A 14,036-nucleotide genomic window follows, 5' to 3' on the forward strand; every position below is an offset into this window, starting at 1 on the left:
CTATACATTGTGATTCAGTATTGGCCAGCTCCCTATGTTCCTGTGTACATGTATGTAAAAGTGCACACATTGACCAAAAATGCCAGGTTTGCATCCCATTGTTACTTCCTTTCCAAACAGGAAACTCCCCAGCTGGCTTTGCAAAGAAGGCACATACTTGCACAGGGGAGGGGGATCTCACAATGAGAACTATTCTGTCAACACAGGGGAATTACAAGTACATAAGAGACTCCCAGTTTTCAATGTGACAGCCGTTCTTTCTGGTAAGTATTGATAGTTATCTGCAGAAACTAAGCATGCACGATGAGCATGGAATTCATTGCAGCATATGCACACCACCCAACCAAGGACATTAATATAAGCTCTACTTTTGCCAACTAGGAGATGCATACAAGATGGTGCATTAAACATACAGGACACAAAGTTAGTATCTGGTAAATGCCAGCTCTTACATTAATGGAGCAAAAGAGCTGTTCCTCCACACAAGCTGATTTGCGCTGCAGCGCCAAGAGACACTCATGCCAATTTTCATTAAAGTAATGTTGCAGGGTATGTGGCTCTGCTCCACAACTTCACACAAAAGTTTTTGCTTGGCTGCTTCCATGGAAGAAGGACAGAGGTGTGTGTGTGTGTGTGTGTGTGTGTGTGTGTGTGTGTAAGTTATCCTGCTATACAAAAGTTAAATTCACATTCATTGCTCTGCCCACTTTTGCCACTGACACAGGTGCTCTGGAAGATTTTTCAGAAGGGAACGCCGTCCTCAGGCTATCAAGCTTCCCCACCTCTGGCCTAAAGGTTAGTGTAATGGTGATGAGCACCCATCCCACTACAGTTGTGCTGAGAGTAGAGCTCAGGTCAGCGTCAGAAGACCCTGTCTCCTAACTTTGGAGACACATCAGGGTCATGGTGAGAACAAAGTTTGACCGGCTACCAAGGCAAGCCAAGATCTGCTGAGCCCCACCTTCAGGCAAGGTAAGGGAAATTAATTCGTATTGTTTTGATTCATAAATTTATTAAATTAATACATAATTCATATCCTCCAACACTTCTCAGATGAAAATAGCGACACATCTGAAATATCCTAATTCTTATGCTAGCAATTGCTTTGTAGGCTGCTCTGCTGTTTTTTCCCCACACATTGCTAAAGGTTCTGGTCTGCTGTGTTACTTAACCCTACAGTAGCCCTGTCCAATGAGGTGTATGTTTGGTTTAGCAGTAGCAGTAGCAGAGGGTGGAGCAGCAGCACTTTCCTGTCCTGGCAGCAAATTCATTGCTGCTTACTAGGAAAGTGGGAGGGGCAAGGTGGTAGAGAAGTTAGCGTTGTGCAATCATACTGAAGAGAACAATTATGTTGCACAGTGCTGACCTCCCTACCGTGTTGTCCCTCTCCCTCCTCGTAAGCAGCAGTGACCCACCTGCTTGGTCAGGTAAGCACCACTGCCCTACCCAACGTCCTATACTAAATATGTTATATCAACAATTCAAAGCATACCTCCGCTGCTGCAGCACATACTCTGCTGATGTAACTATGCCTTAGTATTTGTATACATATGTATTTCTTTGCATGCAGGCTAGAATCAGGGTGCATCCACCACAAGCACTCATTTAAAGGCTGAACTTCTAGAGAAGTTCTAAATCCTCAAGAGTGATCATGTTGGTGACTCACTAACTCACTATTGGAACAAGACGTCCCACAGTGGCAGGAAACAGGGACAAAATAGTGGTTTACAAGGGCGAAATTAAAAGAAAAAGAAAAAGGTGCTCAGTCTTTGGTTGGGCAACATGTTAACTCGGATAACCAGAAGTGATGGATAATTCTCTCATGCCAGCTCTGAGATCCTTAAGTGCTCAGTGCAAAGCAAGATGGTGTTGGGGGAAATTATCCAGTCTTGGAATACTTAATATTACTGCCTTCTAGAGCCTATCATGTGAGAGTGGGAGAAATCACGTGGGACAGGTAGGAATGGGGGACAAAAGTTTATTCAGTTTGTATTTACAGGTGAACCGACCTAATTGCACTTTCTGAAACAATATGTGAACCTAATACACTACCATCCTTTGAAATGAGCACTTCTCTTGTGTTTTGCAATGCAGTTTTCCAGCCAAGATTTGATTTGTACAAAAACACACATACCAGGATAAAATGTGGGTAGAAACACATATATTAATAAAATAAGATACAAAAAGGAGAAGCATACATATTGGCGGTGGGAGTGGCGGCGGCGGCGGGGTGTTCTGCAAAAATGTGTATACTAATGCAAAATTGCACTAAGCAGCTGATGGGTTTTCAGGAAGATTTAAAAAAGAAACTTGTAAAAGTGTGGAGAATTGAACTTATGATTGGAAAAATCTGAAGCTGAGAGAAACTGAAACTGTCAGCTCCACCCACTCCCAAGGACAGGCCACAGGGTTCCTAGCATGAAGACACTCTGAGTCTGCACACTGCCAAGAACAGGCGATACCGTTGCAGGATGCAGCCATATTGTTGGTCCTTTCCCTGTGATGAAACTCCTCATAACATTATTGAAGTGGCATGGGATGGAGCCACTAAGGAAAAGCAACCACGTTGCTCTTGTAAAAAAAGAACCAGTGGTGACTGGTCTATTGGGGCAAAAGAGGCATTGCCTCACCAACCTGCCTGCCCTCAGCTAGCACCTGCCTGCCTGCCTGCCTTTTTACAGGCACCCAGTCAGGAGGTGGCCATGCAAGTCACTGGCTCTGGTTTCACCTGCTATCCATCTTCTTTTCTTCCACCCCAACAATCTTAATGGGCACCAGCCACCACTGATCCTAAGTAGCCCACTGAAAGCAATGCAATGGGACTTGCTCAGAACAAATCTTTTACAGCGTTGTACCCAAGGGATGCAAATTCTCCTTCTGTTTTAGATGATTATCAATATGACTGAAGTTATACCACTGGTAACCCGAACAATGCAGCACTTTTGTTTGTGAGTATTGCTGTATTATTTTCTTTCTATTGCTGACATTCTCTGTCAAATGTCAATTTGTAAGCTGTTACACCTTTAAATCTGGAAAACAGAGGGAGGGGGGAATAATAATATTCCTGTGCAAAACTTACATTACCATTAATACAAATTTTACAAGGTCAAGAAGTCTAAGAAATGTTCCAATCGGCAGCTGGTTAACAAGACAATACCATTGGTACATAAAATGCAAAAGAGAGAAAGTTCTTAAAAACCTGCAAAGCCAGTTTAAACAAGTTTAAAAGAAAAAACCCTACAGAAACAAAACTGTTGTTAAATGTCCTAATTTCTTTAAGAAAAACACAATGGCAGCCACTGAGTTGAATCGAGAAATATCTTGAGAATGAAATGATGGAGGAAGTGAAGTGGACAACGTGTTCTCCAAGTGTAGGATTTGCTGAATGAAAACTAGAGGCTATCACCTGCAAATGTTCATTCACCTGGACCACCTTCCAAAACGTATTGGTGATTATCTTATAAGAAAGATGTCCTAAAATATTTCCTTTACAGGAATGTGTCCTCCAGGCATGATTTGAAAATACAATAATTCATTGTAGCTTGTTATGTTTCAAATTTTCAAACTGTGTTGTTGTTCTTACCTACCTATGCTCTTTCTATTTAAAAAAAATCCATTTATATCTCTGAATTACTAATATATAAATACAGACTATCACATATAGCATTAAATGTCACTCCATTGTCAGGCTGTAAACTCTACTTCAAAATACTCTCCAATGCCCTCATATATATATATTTCATATAAAGAAGCATTAAAACTGTACATTAAAAGATATGAACTTATTTGTGAACTACAAAAGTAGGTTCCTCCACTACTTGCTAATAATTTTTGAAATGTAAACAAAGAGGTTCAAGTACAAAAAGTGTGTTACTTGTGACTTGGCAAAATATTTTGGCACCTGATGTTATATGGGTTCAAGGTCCTTTTAATAATTTGTCTCACTGATGCTCAATAAATCAGTTTCAAAATGCTTATATCTTTGCTACCATATATCGCTGGTGAAGCTAAGCTCCCTTGTTGACAATGGTAGCAGGGGGTTGTTCCTATGAAATTCCTGTGTTTCTTTCATGCTGCTATTAAGAGGCAGCTGTCCATTGAATAGCGTCAGGGGTATGTTACAGTAAGTGTGGTGATTACTGCTTATGGCGGCTAACGGCAAAGTTGCAGACTGCATGTCATACTCATATCCTCTGCAGTAATGTCTGGTTTGCACTGGATCCGGTTGTTGGTAATCGGTCAAGTCGGCCTGAGAGGCAACCAAGGAAGCAGAGGTGTCCGTCACAGCAATGGAAGGCACCGCCTGAAGATCCCCAAAGAGTCCCTGTTCAGCAGAATCTAGGACCTGGCGCCGAGATAAAACCTCTTTTTTCTTTGCAGGCATTTCATAAAGCAAGGTCTTCCAAAACTTTGAATTCAGTTTGTTGCTTTTTGGACCATTCCACTTGATGACTGAGGAAAGTTTAATAGTGTGCTTTAAAGATTCCACTTCCTGGTAATTCACTTTGCTTTTTAATTCAGGGCATTCAATGAAAATCACTTTGATATCTCCACTGACAAGCATGTTATGCAGTCTGTTTTCCATCTCAAAAATACTCCACCCTCTCCTGAGAACGTAATCCGGAGTTAGGATGATAATGAGTCTTCGGCTTTGTTCTATGCATCTGGAGAGATCGTCAAGGTATGCTGTAAACAGGAAGAGCAGAAAGACAGTAAAATAGAGAAAAATATACACTGCACCAAAGTAACAATGAAAAAATTAGCCTTGCAATTTAAGTAGGGGGTAACCGCTCCCTTATACCTTGGCCAGCTCTACAGTCTTTCTAGATTATTCAAGAGCACATCTCAGGAGATGACTGTGCCTTCTCTATGTCTTAAGCATTCTCTGTTTTCACATATCCTGTGAAGAAGGCATGAGCTTCTGCCCAGATAGATCAGTCATCTCTTGCTTCACAGATATCCTAGTAGTTTACATGTATTTGTTGCAGTAAAACGCCGCAAATGCGAAGAGCAAATGCACATCTCCAAACAGGCCATGGACATGTGCATGGGAGTCACAGAAAATCATAATTTACTAGTGCATGTACTTTGTATTGTATCCAATGAGGTGATGTCACGTAGTGGTATACTTGTTCTGATGGAGAAACATTTTGAGCCAGTGGAATGCTGTTGTGCAATGAAATACACAAGCAGATTGCTGGTAACTTTGTTCCACAATAGACTGTGCAATGTGTTTCACAAGAAGTTTCCACTAGCACAGCTGTTGAATTGGATTCCTCTGTTGCACAGCATTAAGACTCCTGCACAATTAGTGCATGAAACAACTAATTCTACTTTTGACACCACCTTCCTCCCTGCTGAGTTCTACGTGGATTAAGGAGGAAGAAGCTGACAAGCACCACCACCCCAGGGCCATCCATAAGGAGGAGGGCTGGCAGAGAACAGGCTGGTAGGGCAGTGCCCCATTTATGCAAATAGACCAGACTCCTCTGCTTTTGCTTCAACCACAGCAAGGTATTTACTGGGTCTAATCCCTGGATTGTCACTTCTGAGTCCTTCTTCCTGGCAATCTCTTGGCAGTTTTCTGGGGCCCAGTTTGGAGAGCTGACCACAAGTTGAGAGCCACCATGATTATAATCAGGAAGCTTTCAACCTGCTGCCTTTTGCACTGAGCTGATCAGGGCTGCAGACTGAAGAACAGCATGGAAGAGGATGCCTTCCTCTCCCACCCCCACCCCCCAGGCTGCGGGTTTGTCTCCTTTGGCTTGGGAAGGCTCTAAAATGTTCCATGTTAGCTCTGGGCTTTGCCTGAATGTTGGTACCCCATCTCTGGCACTTATTCCAACATCTGCTAGCTTCCCCTAAGATATGGGTCCCAGGAATTTAGGCCTCTGACTCCGTAGCCAGCTGTGCCTCAAATTCAAATGTGGCTCTATAAGCCTGCTTGCCCTCCGAACTCTCCTTAGACCACAACTTTCCCCAGTCACACTACTGACCCTGCTCTGTTTCCTTTCCAGGTAACACACCTTGAGTGTTTTACCTGGCTAGAATTGCTTGTCTGGATAGATGATAAAGGTGTGTGTGTAGAAACTAGCTGACTGCTGAAAATAAAATTTACATTAATTGCCCTGCTCACTTTCATTTCTAGCCCCACCCACCACTGGCTTGTGGCCCCTGGAAGGTCAATCATTAGGGAATGTGGCCCTCAGGTTGAAAAAGGTCCACCCCTTTCCATTTTCTAGTCTTCCTACAAGCTCAGGATCATGATTGCTCCTCCCTGCATGACCAGGAACTACAGAATAAATTATGCAAACAAAGGAAAAATATATACATTTGCAAAATTTATTTGTTTGGAAATATAGAGTTTATTTTTTCTAGTTTTTCTTGGTGCACAGTTTCAATTTAATTTGCTTTTTTAAGAAAAAGCATAGGAGTACACATTGCTTTGCTGACATATCAATATAATGCTGGTAAAGCATATTTATTGTAAGTCAAATGAGAATTTTGGAATGCCAGCTCAGGCAACCATTTTTGAAAATGCTTCTGACACATAAGATAAGAATGTTTTAAGGTGTGTGCATTTACACTGGAGATGGGTTCAGGGAGGAATTATCTGGCAATACAAATGCAGGTGGCGTTTTATAGATATTTTATGAACTGCTCTTGCCTAGGATAGGCCACAATGGGGAATTTGCTGTTTATGATGATCCAGTGATACTGTCCAAATCTGTTCTTTTCAATAAGAAAGAGACTGAAGGACAAAGAGAGAGCCAGTTAACCAAATACACAAAATATTAAATTTTCGTCCCCGATTACTATTGACAAGACAATCACTCCCTTCCCTTTGGAACTCAGACTTATTGACTCAGGTCATATTGGGGAAGGGCCATAGCTCAGTGGTAAAGCACCTGCCTTTCACACAGAGGGTCCCAGGTTCAATTCTCAACATTTTCAGGTGGGGCTCGGGGAGATTGCAGGCTGAAACCCTGGAGAGCTGCTGCCAGTCAGTGTAGACAACACTAAGCAAAGTGGAACAATGTCTTCCAATGTTTCTGTTCCTATATTTAAACTGCAGATATATTCCCCCAAAGAATCACAGGCATTGCAGTTTGGTGGGCAGACAGAGAATTTTATTAGAGATTCCTAGCCCTACCCCACAAAAGTATCGGCTGGTTCATGATGCCAGTCATACTCAAGAGTACACCCACTGAAATTAATGGACATTGCTAACTTAGGTCCCTTTAATTTCAATGGGTTTGATTTCAATAGGCCTGATTTTGACACAGAAACTGCTTGGGCCATCTTGTTTGATGACATGTGTTGGGAGAAAGATAAACACAGCCCACTTGTGTAAGCAAACAAAGTATTAACCTGGTGTTGAAGAGCTTGTCACAGCAAGGCCATCTAAAGCTCTAAAGGAAGAGCACTTCCAAGCAAGCCACACCACTCAGGGAAGGGCCTTAATTAAGATCTTAAGGTACTAATGGTGAAGGACAGTATGGGAACATGCACTGTACTCCAGCTATTTGGGTCCCAAGCTTTTCAGGGCTTTAAAGGTAAACATCAGCAATTTGAATTGGGCCCAGCAGTTAAGAGGCAAGCATATAAGAATTGGTGAGTCTTGCCACATATGGACTGTTTTCTAAGGTCATCAGACATCCCCGTTTCCTGGGGACTGTCCCCGGATTTACTGCCTTTTCAGTGTTCACATGTACATAGTGAACAATAAGTGTCCCTGGATTCATTGAAAAAAATCTGGTAACCTTACTGTTGTCAGACTGTTGTCTTGCCACATATGGACTATATGAAAGCCAACAAACTGAAGTTCATTCCAGGTAACACTGTTCCCTAGACAGGATGGATAGGAGGTGTCCTACTCTTGATGGAGATACATTCCCTCTGTGCAAGTACATAGCTTGGGGATACTGCTGGATCCTTTGCAACTGCATGAGGTTCAGGTGACCTCGGTGGCCTTCCATCAGCTTTGACTGGTGGCCCAGCTATGTCCTTATCTTGATAGGGATAGCCTAACTTCTGTTGTCTATACTCTGGTAACCTCTAGATTAGATAACTGCATTGTGTTATATGTGAAGCTGCCTCTGAAGATGGTTCAGAAACTTCAGCTGGATCAGAATTCAGTGGCTAGGTTGCTCACTGAGACGAGAAAGTCTGAGCACATGACACCAATCCTGGCCCCATAGCACTAGCTGCCAATCAAAGTGTCCCAATTCAAAGTGATGGATTTGCCCTATAAAGCCTTAAATGTCTTAGGGATGCTATACATCAAAGACCACCTTTCTCAATATAAACCAACATAGACCCTGAAAACATCATCCGAGGCCGTTCTTCATGAGAGGTCTAGAGGGTGGCAACACAAGAACAGGCCTTTTCTGCAGTGGTTCCCCATTTGTGGAATTAACTTCCCAGGGAGGCTTGCCTGGTGCTTTCACTACATATCTTTAGGCACCAGGTGAAAACAGTTCTCTATAACCAGAGTTTTGTCTGGTCTTTTAAATCTGTTTGTGGGTTACTGGTTTTGTATTTTTATGTTGTAAACCACCCTGTGATCTTTGGATGAAAGGCAGTCTACAAATGTAATAAATGAATAATAACAAGAATTACTCTGAGTAGGACTTGGTTCCCAGGCCAGAGGAGGGACGAAAAACAAGTGGGGTTTTTTTAAAATAAAATAAAATTGCACCCTATATTATTTCCATATATTGTGAAACTTATTCAAAATAAGGCCTCAAAAGTTCTCCTGCATCCATTTAGGTTTTCATAATAGCAATAAAACTGCATGGAAACAAAGTTGGGTTATGTATGAATTAAGAGCCAGCCATTGCCCAGCCTGATTGTTGCCCTCCATTGGATTGTAAATATGACAGTAAATGGATCCTTAGAGCCAACATATTGAACCAGTTTTGTTTCATGATATTATTATTATTATAAAGAACATGGCAAATATATTTTCCAAATGTCAAATAATTCCCCCCGCCATGATCCAGACAGTTTCACTGTAATAGTGACTTGCTGTCCCCATAGATACCTCTTTGGCAGGAGGGCAGACAAGAAGAGCTGGGCAGACAATCCCCTCCCATTTCACCCATGCCCCCTGGTGGAGAGGAGGACTAGCCAAAGTCCTTCTCTACTTACTTCTTTCAACTCTCCTTCCATTGGAAGATAGGGGCACCAGTTGGAAGAAGAGCCTGCAGAAGAAAGAGCACATTGTAGGGGTTGTTCCAGGTGGAACTCATCCCACATACAGTTTTGGCTGTGCGGTTCAGCAAATAATGATAATGATAATAAATGGTTTGGTGGTTTTATGGGCTAGTAGGTGCAAGCCTCAGGGATACCTGTGGGCTTCAAGATGTTGTGGCTCCCATCAGCCACATTCCACATGGCCAATGACACAGGGTGATGGGAGTTATAGTCCAACCACATCTGGAAGGACAAAGGTCCCCCACTCCTGCTTCATACCACTGTTTTGCCAAATTATTGGTGTAGAAGGCACTTAACTGCTGCACCATCATCTTGATTCATAGGATCAAATGTACATCAATATTCAATTCTTTTTATTAGATTCTTATCACAAAGAAGGATGGGAGAGGGAACCAGCGAGCCTATCAAAACTCTGGTGAAAGCCCTAATGATTCCACTGAATTTTAGGGTCCATTGCAGTGCAAATATCAGTTTGCCATTGAAGCACTGCCTTCAAACTGCATTATATACACTTTGTATGAAGTGGACAGTAACACAACCACATGCTAAGATGCAGCACAAATTGCCCACATAGATTCATGTGCATCTGCTTTGCTTTCCTCCCCAGAACAACAACATGGTGCTGGAAGCTTGCAAGCCTTATTTAATGCCTCACTGTGACACAAGAGATTAAGGATAAATTCTCACCCTTACTGACCACCCCCTTCCCTGACACCTTCCCAGGGTACTGGACAAACTGCAGCACAGAAACAGGGCCTATTTTCTTAGCAAAGGCACAGAAATAAACATAGGTGAACAAAGTGTGTGTGGGGGGGGGTGATGGGTTGATCACAAATGGATCAATCAGAATTAATATGGTGTAGTGGTTAGAGTGTTGGATTAGGATCTGGGAGACCAGGTTTCAAATCCCCACTTGCCATGAAACTCACTGGGTGACCACGGGCTTGTTATTGCCTCTTAGCCTAGCCTATCTCAAGGGTTGTTGTGGGGATTAAATGAGGAGGAGGAGAACAATATACATCGCCCTAAGCTCATTGGGATATAAATGCAATCAATCAATCAATCAATCAATCAATCAATACTAAAAATCCACATCATGGTTGAAAGCTTGTCCACACTTATGGGGTTAGCTTTGGATATAGATGAGCCACAGTTTCATCTGGTGCAAATTGAAAGTGGAATTCTAGTCGCTTAGGCAAATTTCCATTAGACTGCTTGCTAAAGTTCAGAACAGCCTAGATCCTTTATTTTCCATCTCTGTGATCTTGGTGGACTTTGAAGAGCCACCACTATTGCACAGGGGAAAATGCCTATACAGTATTTCTTGCAGCTGCTCCAACCTGTACTTGGAAAACCTGTGTGACAAAGTTTCCCACTCACTTCAATGGAACTGGCTCCTCAGTTGAAGTAAACAGGAAAACTCAGCTACATTGGTGTTCTATCACATATTTATGAAGCTGTGCAGAGGGAAAACACCTCCAGCAATGTGTCTGATGCTAAAGCACAAGTGCATCTCGAGCTGCTTTGTAGTAAGCAAAATCAAGTGGGCTGCAATGGACCACCCTGTTCTTATGGGGACAAGGGGGACAGTATGAACAAGCTCTTGGGAGCACAATTATCACTTTGGAGAGTATTGTACTCCACCAGGTTCTGAACAAACACTGCAAATAGGAGTGGGAGTAGAATGTTGTTAAAATTGAAGATATTGGCATGGAGATTTGGACTCCATGTAAGCAATTTTTTCATGTGCTAACCCCTTTCCAGATCAGATACAAACAGATTAATTGCTGAATATAGCTAATAAATGGACTGGGATTCAGAGGCGCCATCTTCTGAAGCACACTGAAGGCGCCCGACGCAACGTCCTGACATCACATGTATAACATCCTGACGTTACGTGTGCAATGTCACACATCGTGCTGACATCACTCTGCGCCTGGCTCCAACAATGGGGGGCCCTGCTCCCCCAAACCCCCATTGAGGAGGCCCACAGTTCCTCGGCCCCTTGAATTCAGTGCCTATGCTGGGATATATGTTGCCCTAAAGAACAATTTGACAAAAGGTATGTTAGTACCATCAGCAGTATAAAAACACAACACATGCTTACACTTTCCTAAATTTATGAAGAGCCATAAGCCATTTTAACATTTTCTTCATATATATATACTGCACTTTAACATGGAACATCACCACAAGAGAATAATCATGGAAGCCATCGAGATAGAGAAACACCCTCACAACATGAACAAGCGTGACGACACGTCCCGCCTGCCAGACACCTGGAAATTAGCCCTCCCCACAAAAACCGACACCAGAACCAGAGGCACACAGAACGCCATCACCAATCAACCACACCAGACCCAAACCCAGACCCTCTCCACAGATAAATTACAGACACCATCCAGTAGCCAAACCATAGTGGCACCTCCGGATGCTGCACCCCCCTGCAATCCCTACACAGATCTGGCTGGCACAGGGCACAAAACCACAGCTCGCCCCTATACACGAAGCCAAGCCAGAGCACAACTAAGTGCAGTACAGCCATCTTCTCAGAAAAAAACTCTTCACAAGCTCAAGAGGTCAAGACACGAAAGCTTTAGCAACTAATCCACACCTAATGACCCACCTAAGTGGTACTCAGAATATCACTCAAGAAATCACTCAAGATATCCCTCAAGTAATTAAGGAACAAAAGAAGAAAAGGCACACTAACCTGGGAACTTCCTCTCTGCCCAGAACGTTGGAGGCTATACACCACACCCCCTCAACAGTATTTATAGGAACTCAAACACTGAGATCCCGCTCTGTTCCAGTAACAAGAAGCCGAAAGCACCAGCCTGAAGATGACGAGTGAGACCTCGTCGAAACGTCGCCTAGACACCCCAACTTTTACACGGGAAGACACCCGAGGACACCAAAACCTGCATATATATATATATATATATATATATATATATATATATATATCATTAGTAGTTTGTTGCTGCGAGATGTGGAGATGAAAAGGCGAAAGATTTATACGATCTGAGGTGAAACCAGAGTATTGAGATGTGGAGATGGTCACTTGTCCAGAAGACTCAAAAAATTAAATGGCGAACAACCACCGTGCCTCTTTCCTCAAAGAGTTTTCTTTCCAGTGTGTGTCTTCCAAAATGGTTATGTATGATCATGGGTGTCCATCAGTTAAACCATGACAGTTAAACAGAACCTCCATATTCAGAAATGGGATACCTCTGAATACCAGGTGCTGGGGATAAAGAAAATGGAAAGTCTATTCCTCGCCATGGCATAAAATTTATGGCAGTTCTCAGGAAGTTTTGCCATTCCAGTAGGTGCTAGGCTACAACTCCCACCATAACTGGTCATTGGCCATGCTTACTGGGTCTCATGGGAGTTGGAATACAACGGGATCTGGAGGACCACCAGTTTATTATCTGTGCTATTAAAAAAGATGCAAGAATACTTTATACTGAAGAGGGTAGTCTATAAACATACCAAATAAAATAAATAAAATAAGACCGACTTTGACCCTTAAGTGAAATTATGACCAATTATTTGACAGCACTGAGATTCATTTTTGGTAGGGATCAGGAGCAGCCCCATAGTGAGCCAGAATGAACTGTGTGGCTCAGGTGGCAGATCAAGAGGGTGTGTGGATAGCATCTCCCCAACCCAATTTCCCACCTACAAAGCTGCCTTTTCTCATCACCACCACATCTGCTAGTTGCTGTTCCTGCGGACAGCTGTGGCACAGGTGCTGTCTGAGGCCACCTGACTCACAATGCCTTCCTCAGAGTGCAGCCCTGATAGGAAAGTGTGGTCCTGGGGGTCCTGGGATGTGGCAATTGGTGGGTGAGTGGCAGCTGGTTGGTGGTGGGGAAGCAGTGGCAGACGATGGTGGCAGCAGGTGGAGAGAGAGAACTGGTGTTAAGAGGACCTGTGAGACAGGGGCTCAGACCCCTACTCAACCATGAGGCTCAGCCTAACCTACCTCATAGGGTTGTTGTGAGGATAAAACGGGGAGGAGTGACACACGCACCTCGCCCACTAGGAACTTCTTAGAGGAAAAGGCAGAACAAAAATGCAATATAAATAAGAGGGCATCAGTGAAGCACCTCAGGTGGCACAGTGTCCCGTGCAAGCCCTGAAGGTGTAGATTCACCACCAGCACATTCTGCAGCTCAAGATTTTGTGCTGTGGTGGCTACAGCCATGCAGTCTGCTTCCACTGTGTACACATCTATGCAAACAAGAAAAATGTTACTGGACACTGAGACAACCAAGGCATTAAAGGCTTAGGCTCAGCATGCCTTTCCCCAGGGCTGGCACTGCAGTCAGAACTGATAGCTTACTTTCACTGCTTTTCCCCTTCTTGCTGAGCATCTTTCCTCAAGGGTAGCAGGTGGAACCCAATGCCCTGTCTTTTGTCACCCTGGCCAAATCCACAGGCTTGCAAAGAGCAACAGGAGGAAGCTCTGGCTGGCTTGTGAGGCCAGACCTAAAGGCACAATCCAACAAGCTTAACCTTTCCTTTGTGAGAAAGAATTAAGTCATTGGTGTGAGCAAGATGGCAATGCCTGTTTTTACAGATCATGGCAGCTTTAGAAAAGGACCAGTGCACCAGCCGTTTCCTGTCTTTCATCTTAGTGGGCAAGTCTTTTTTCTGTTCTTTTTTAATAGAGAGAGTTTGGAGTAGCATTGTTTGCCCTCAGCATCAGGTATCAGAAGGTATACTGCTCTGAATGTGGAAGTACTACTTACCTAATCATTGGCCTGCCCTCCATGAATAACGGTGTAGGGACCTCAGGTATTGACTTA

The 14,036-nt window shown here is 43.3% G+C and overlaps 1 protein-coding gene across 4 annotated transcripts in view; it reads right to left on the bottom strand.

Annotated features, from left to right (window-relative positions):
• Positions 1-1,964: 1,964 nt before the first annotated feature.
• Positions 1,965-14,036, bottom strand: part of IL1RAPL2 (interleukin 1 receptor accessory protein like 2) — a 482,185-nt gene continuing 470,113 nt past the window's right edge. For all 4 annotated transcript variants that reach the window (XM_083486405.1, XM_083486406.1, XM_083486404.1 and 1 more), the window contains exon 11: positions 1,965-4,686. In XM_083486405.1, the coding sequence (XP_083342531.1) occupies positions 3,986-4,686 (701 nt within the window). In that variant the 3' untranslated portion in view covers positions 1,965-3,985. The remainder of the gene's footprint in view (positions 4,687-14,036) is intronic.

This window comes from Podarcis liolepis (genome assembly GCF_965112155.1).
Source record: "Podarcis liolepis genome assembly, chromosome: Z".
Taxonomy (NCBI): Eukaryota; Metazoa; Chordata; class Lepidosauria; order Squamata; family Lacertidae; genus Podarcis; species Podarcis liolepis.